Genomic DNA, 6000 nt, shown 5'->3' with positions numbered 1-6000 from the left:
CATTAGAGAGGAAATCTAATGTGGCTTGGCAATCTACGACTTGTACATAATCAATTAGTTTTAAATGATTTTTTTTTTTTTTTTTTTTTTTTTTTTTTTATGATGGGAAGATTCTAAAATACCCAATGCCTTATTGTATGCACACTTGACTTTTCATCTACTTGTATTCGCACATGTTTTTTGTATGGGGTATTTTCGTATTTGTTAGTTCTGATTTACAATCAGTTTGCAATCTAGCTGATCGTAGACGGATATTTTTTAATCAAGCATAAATCAAAATTAGGGTTTGTATTTACCTCTTTGTGCTATAAGTGTCCTTTTGCAAACGAGTGGGTTCCTACATTCAACAATTGACAAAGTTCAAATACTGGAATTGATTCTTTATACACTAGGATTCAAAATCCTAACTCACAAAAGAGAGAGAGAGAGAGAGAACTCCATCAAACATTTTGATTGTTTAGGAGATTCACATAGATTCATTTTTGGGGAAGGGGGGTCTTGCTTTAGAGCTTTGGAACTCTTGAGAAACACCTCCTCTAATGAATGGATCACACATTGTAATCCATATATTTCTCATGCTCATCTTTCATGGAGAAACAAGCATAACTGATGCTGGTGAAGGTCTCATCTGCTTACATAAGGCTTCTTCTCAACTCCACCACCACTCTACCAATGACTTGGCATCCCTCTCCTGAGACCTCACAATCATGGCTTCCAAGTCACTCCCTCAAGTCTGGTCACCATTTCTATTTTTATTAGTTTCTTATTTCTTCTCTTACCTTCCCTTCTGTATGAATTCAATTGAGACAATCCAACCTGACTTTGGATTTTTAGGCTCTCATTTCAGTCCCAAGAACTACCTCTCCCTACACTTCAAAGAAGTTAGGGTTTACTTCAGTCTTCTCATTCCTTTCATCTTTCTTTTGCTTCACTCAAATTAATACTTTTAAGGTTTCTTCAAATGCGGTCGATTTGAAATTCACTCACCTCAATTGGCAATGACAAAGACAAGAAGAACTGTCATATTTTTTTATCTTTTCTGACCAGAGAGAATGCTGCCACACCACTACATCATCATGATAAAATTCGTGTACAAAAAAACCAAAGCAATCAAGAGAGAGAGAGAGGAACCCACTTTTTGTTATAAGAGCATAATCAAATTCTAAAGAAGTACAAAAGTGATTGTGAATTCCCAATAGAATGCAACCATTAGTCCTGAAGTTATAAGTGGATGTAGACACCTCATTTTAGAGAGAGAGAGAGGAACCCACTTTTTGTTATAAGAGCATAATCAAATTCTAAAGAAGTACAAAAGTGATTGTGAATTCCGAATAGAATGTAACCATTAGTCCTGAAGTTATAAGTGGATGTAGACAGCTCATTTTATCCCCTTAGAATGTTCAAAACAATGGTAAACGAGTGTCTTAGACTTGGGAGGCTTGGCTTAACCTCAAGTGAATAATGAATGATCTCAAAGAATCTTATAAAAATGTAACCAAAAAATTCATAGTAGGGTTGACCGGTGACTTTAGAATAAGTTGATATTTTCACGATTAGGTGGTTTTCTTTACTAAAAACCAAATATTAGAAAGTGACTTGATCTGACCTTTATTTCATAAAAGATTCTATTTTTGATCTACAGAATCTACTTCTAATGAATCTTCCAAATAAATATTAGCCAACTTTGTTTTTTATTTCTACACCATTAACTAGTACATAAAAATAGATTTTCAATGATTTCAAGTTTTTTTTTTTTAATATATTTTCAATGGAAATATTAAAAACCTGGTCGGACCAACTTGGACCGAGCCAGACCAACCCAAGACCAGTCCTACCTACCGGAGAAGGACTGATGAAGCAGCCAAATGAAACAGTACATTTATCTTCAGCTTGGTCTTGTTCTATTTCGCCACAATGTGAACAATGCCTTTTATCTTGACCTTCAATGCTCTAGGGTATGGCCACATAGAGGTGTCAAAAGTTGGTTTGCATTATTAGGCCTATCTTGAACCGACTGGTTGAAGCCTGAGATCAGCTCAGCCGACTATTAAATGTGTTGGGCTCAATCACTGACCAATTAATAATTAGGCATTCTTGGAGCAAAATAGTAATGGCCTATTGGATACGCAATCGGGATCAACCAAATATTGTATCTGACCAATAGTCCACTGTTTACTACTTGATTAGCTTTTTTTAATCCCATTTAATCTATTTATGGCCTGTTGAACGACTGTTTATAGCCCAATTAATCAATTAGTCCATTTAATACCTAATTATGGACAAATTAGCACAATTACGAGCCCAATTTTGGACCAATTATTGACCGTCCAACCGAATAAAAACATAACTAATTCATAGTCAAGCTGGGCGAGCAGGAACATGACAAGGAGGAGTGGAGGTCTAGTTGAAGATGAGGATGAGGATGAGGATGAAGTTGGAGAGAGGGTCTTGGGTTGAAGAGGCAGTGTTGCAATAGCTAATCAAGTTTTCCGAACGTCATGGTGAATGGGAGTTTTTGAGAAAGATACTAAAATCCTATAAAAGTTTGTGAACGCTAGGATGGATTGGTAAGCTTCACCACATGGCGAAGAAAATTTGTAATTTTTTTTTTCTATTCTTCTCTATGCCAATTAACACAAAAAAATTAATAAATAAATAAATAAAAGAAGAAAATAAAAACTTTTCTTCTCTATTCCATTTTTTCTCATCTAATCACCGATAAATAAACATAACCTAAACAAAAACAAAGCTACAAAATTCGCCAAAAAATGCCTTTGACTTATATTTTTTTTATAAAGTCAAAAGCCTTTGACACGCCAAATAAGATAATGCTAAAATTTTAAACTTTTTTATTCTTTTAATAAAAGTAAACAGTTTATGTTGCTTCTCTCCAGAGGAATCACGTCTAGACCTGCCTGCCTGGACTTGCTTCCCACTATAGCATTCTCAACCAACCACAGCATCGAAAATGATTTCATTTTCTATTTTATTAAATGAGGGGGTTCTCTGAGCCAGTGGCATAGAGAAGGACATCAATAAGGCTCAGAAATATTTTTGCTTTGTATGAAACATCATATCGGATGACTTTGAGTGGAATCCAACTCCTCTCCAACACGTCCAATGCCTCATTGCACATCGGACGGGTAGAGGACCTAGACACGCACCCCAGATCTTCCTAATCATCCGATACACGTGTTGGGCGAATTAGGACATTGGAGAGGATCCTGACGCCTTCGAGTGTTTACTAAAACTTTGTATTCCATGCGTCTTTACTAAAACATCCTTCTTACCAATGAATTTGCTCTCTCTCTCTCTCTCTCTCTAAACTTAAAATCCCTCAAATCTGCAAAGATTGCACAAAATATGAATCCTGTCATCCCAAAAGCTCTTCAAACAACAGAAAAAGAACTAAGCACTCACTTCCATCAATCCTAATGCAACATAATTTCTTCCTACTCCAATACATATAGCAACACTTCTCCAGATGAAGACCTTCACCTTTCTTTTATCTTTTGGTAGTGCTCAAGACAGTAAATAACCTGGGAGAGAATATTTGTTCAGATGTCCTCACACAGGGGAACAAAGAGGAAAACTAAAGGTTTCTTTGGACTGATAGGGAATGAACCCTCCCCTATTAACAAGAGAGAAACAGTCAGGACAGACAAGAAATCAAGAACCCAGCTGTAATGGGTTCACTAGTTTCACAAGTTGACCTAAGAAATTCATTTAAATAACTCCTCTTAAAATTTCTAGAATCATGGGAACAGCTCCTCAGATCTTTCCTGGAATTTCAAGGAGACATGCTTGTAATAGACTATGATTATAAAAGATTAGATGACAACATGACGAAGACCCATGAACTATGGCCCCAATGCTGCCCAACGGTAGGAAAATGACCAGCACGTTTAGCTGTTTTGGCTGGAAGTCAAAGACTCAATGGAGGAATTAAAACCCTTTTCTTTCCCATCTTAAAATAATTAAAGGAGATAAAGTAATTAAATCCAGGGGGGGCAACATCCAATCGTGCAGCCCATAATATCCCCTCTTCAAATACACCACCAACCTTCTCCAAGCAACTCCCACATCACAGGTTCCAACAACCCCAGCTTACACCAGCACTCCCAGAATGCCAGAATCAATAGCTCAGGACCTGCAGCAGCAGCAGCAGCGGCCACAACCACGACCAGAGCAGCAGCAGCAGCAGCCACAACCGCAGTCCAGGCCAGTGAGTCCACTCGCGACACCATCACCATCCCGTCAATCAATCTCTCTTCAACAGCCTTCAAAGAAAGGCAAGGCATCCAAACCAGGGAAAATTTACCGGCAAGTTCGTTCTCTCTTCAGGGCATTCCCCATCATCACCCCTTGCAGGGTGCCTGTTACTATACATGGCAACAAGCCCCAGAATGGCCATATACATGGAGGAACCAGAATGACAGGCACCCTCTATGGCTACCGGAAGTCCCGTGTTTGCCTAGCCATCCAGGAAAACCCAAGGTGTCTCCCCATGCTAATACTTGAACTAGGGGTCCCTACAGGCAAGCTCCTCCAAGAGATGGGATCAGGACTCATGAGAATGACACTTGAATGTGAGAAGCAAGCAGTCGAGAAGACAAAGCTCCTCCAAGAACGTCTCTGGACCATGTACTGCAATAATCGCAAGGTCGGGTATGGCACAAAAAAGGATCCAACTGAGGTAGACCTGAATGTTATGCAGATGCTCCATGCTGTGTCAATGGGAGCAGGTGTGTTACCTACTGAGAACACAGACATGCCTGATGGGGAGCTGACCTACATGCGAGCTCACTTTGAACGAGTGATTGGGAACAAGGACTCGGAGACTTTCTACGTGATGAACCCAGATGGCAATAGCGGTCCTGAACTAAGTATCTTTTTTGTGAGGATCTGACATTTTCAGTGAATGATTTCAACCAAATGGCACGATGTACAAATTCAGATAAAGCAGACTCCATGGAGAAAGGTAAATACAAAAAAATGGTACCAAACAATTTTGTTCGAGCACAAAAAAGAGCAGAGAAGACAACAATTACAGCCCGAGTCCAACAGTGCGACCATCTCTTCGTCGAAGTCCAGCAGTATAATGCTTCTCCAAATCCAGCTCGAGCTCTTTCTGCTTTTCTGATCGGAGAATCCCATTTCCATCTTTGTCTTCGGGGTTGTGCTCCAGCTTTGTTTCTCCCTTTACACCCTACAATTGGCCATAGGTACCAAGGCAACCTCAGACTCTAAAACAGTGTTAGTAGGGTCAAGAAATTCTGACAGGAAATTGTCATTCATGAAAAAGAGCAGAATGTAGATATTTTACCATCTGTTGTAGACATCCCTGACCATCAGAACTAGATGAAAGTAAAGAAATCAGTAATTACCATGAGTTTGTTGAATTTCTCCTGTCGTTCTCGGTCTGAAAACAGTGGCAAATCCCAACGATGCCCAGACTGCAACTAATTTTGAAGGGAAAATAAGGCAAAGGGAAAACAGGTAAATGATGGCCAAATCAACATTTTAATGATTCATATAGCCTGAATAAGGTATGAAAAAGCATAGAAGGAAAAGAAATTTTTTTGATACATACCTCTTCGGTAGCAACATTCTTTTTGCTCCCCCACAACAATTTCTTCTTTTGATCCGTAGACATGTATCCGCTACCAATTAGGTTCCTGTTTACTGTGACATGTATAGTGCTGAAGTATCAGAAAGAGCTGACAGTACTACAAGGTTACATGAAAAGCTAGGCAATTAGTATCTTCTGGTAAGACATTCAGAAGAAACATATCAAGATTCTTAACCATCAGAACAGTTGCCATGCAAGTAACATCCACCACTGCAGACTGGCTATTAAGGACCTCCATTATTTGCCATGCAGATGAGACATTAATTGCTAAAATAACAACCGCAGAACGCATACCTCAAAGAGAATAGATGTCTTCCATTAAAGCATATGTTCCTGATCTGCAATGCTCATAACAGTGCTACTTTAGA

General features: G+C 38.9%; 2 protein-coding genes across 3 annotated transcripts in view; one reads left to right on the top strand and one right to left on the bottom strand.

Annotated features, from left to right (window-relative positions):
* The first annotated feature begins 4045 nt into the window (after positions 1–4045).
* Positions 4046–4909, top strand: LOC122062744 (protein MIZU-KUSSEI 1-like). Its single transcript, XM_042626391.1, has one exon. The coding sequence runs from the start codon at positions 4127–4129 to the stop codon at positions 4907–4909; it is 783 nt and encodes a 260-aa protein (XP_042482325.1). The 5' UTR covers positions 4046–4126.
* A 2-nt stretch (positions 4910–4911) lies between these two features.
* LOC122062729 (arginine/serine-rich coiled-coil protein 2) overlaps positions 4912–6000 on the bottom strand; it is an 18452-nt gene continuing 17363 nt past the window's right edge. The window contains exons 6-8 of one of the 2 annotated variants that reach the window (XM_042626374.1): positions 5594–5685; positions 5388–5462; positions 4912–5209 (exon numbers count right to left, since the gene is read on the bottom strand). In XM_042626374.1, the coding sequence (XP_042482308.1) occupies positions 5048–5209; positions 5388–5462; positions 5594–5685 (329 nt within the window). In that variant the 3' untranslated portion in view covers positions 4912–5047. The remainder of the gene's footprint in view (positions 5210–5387; positions 5463–5593; positions 5686–6000) is intronic. The other variant, XM_042626381.1, reaches the window with a different exon arrangement.

This window comes from Macadamia integrifolia, chromosome 2 (assembly GCF_013358625.1).
Source record: "Macadamia integrifolia cultivar HAES 741 chromosome 2, SCU_Mint_v3, whole genome shotgun sequence".
Lineage (NCBI taxonomy): Eukaryota > Viridiplantae > Streptophyta > Magnoliopsida > Proteales > Proteaceae > Macadamia > Macadamia integrifolia.
The sequence above is the reverse complement of the archived record's forward strand: the minus strand, read 5'-3'. Positions and strand labels throughout refer to the sequence as shown.

Bases quoted from the DNA above. Each gene is read 5' to 3' on its own strand.
- LOC122062744 (XM_042626391.1), top strand. From the start codon at position 4,127: ATGCCAGAATCAATAGCTCAGGACCTGCAGCAGCAGCAGCAGCGGCCA.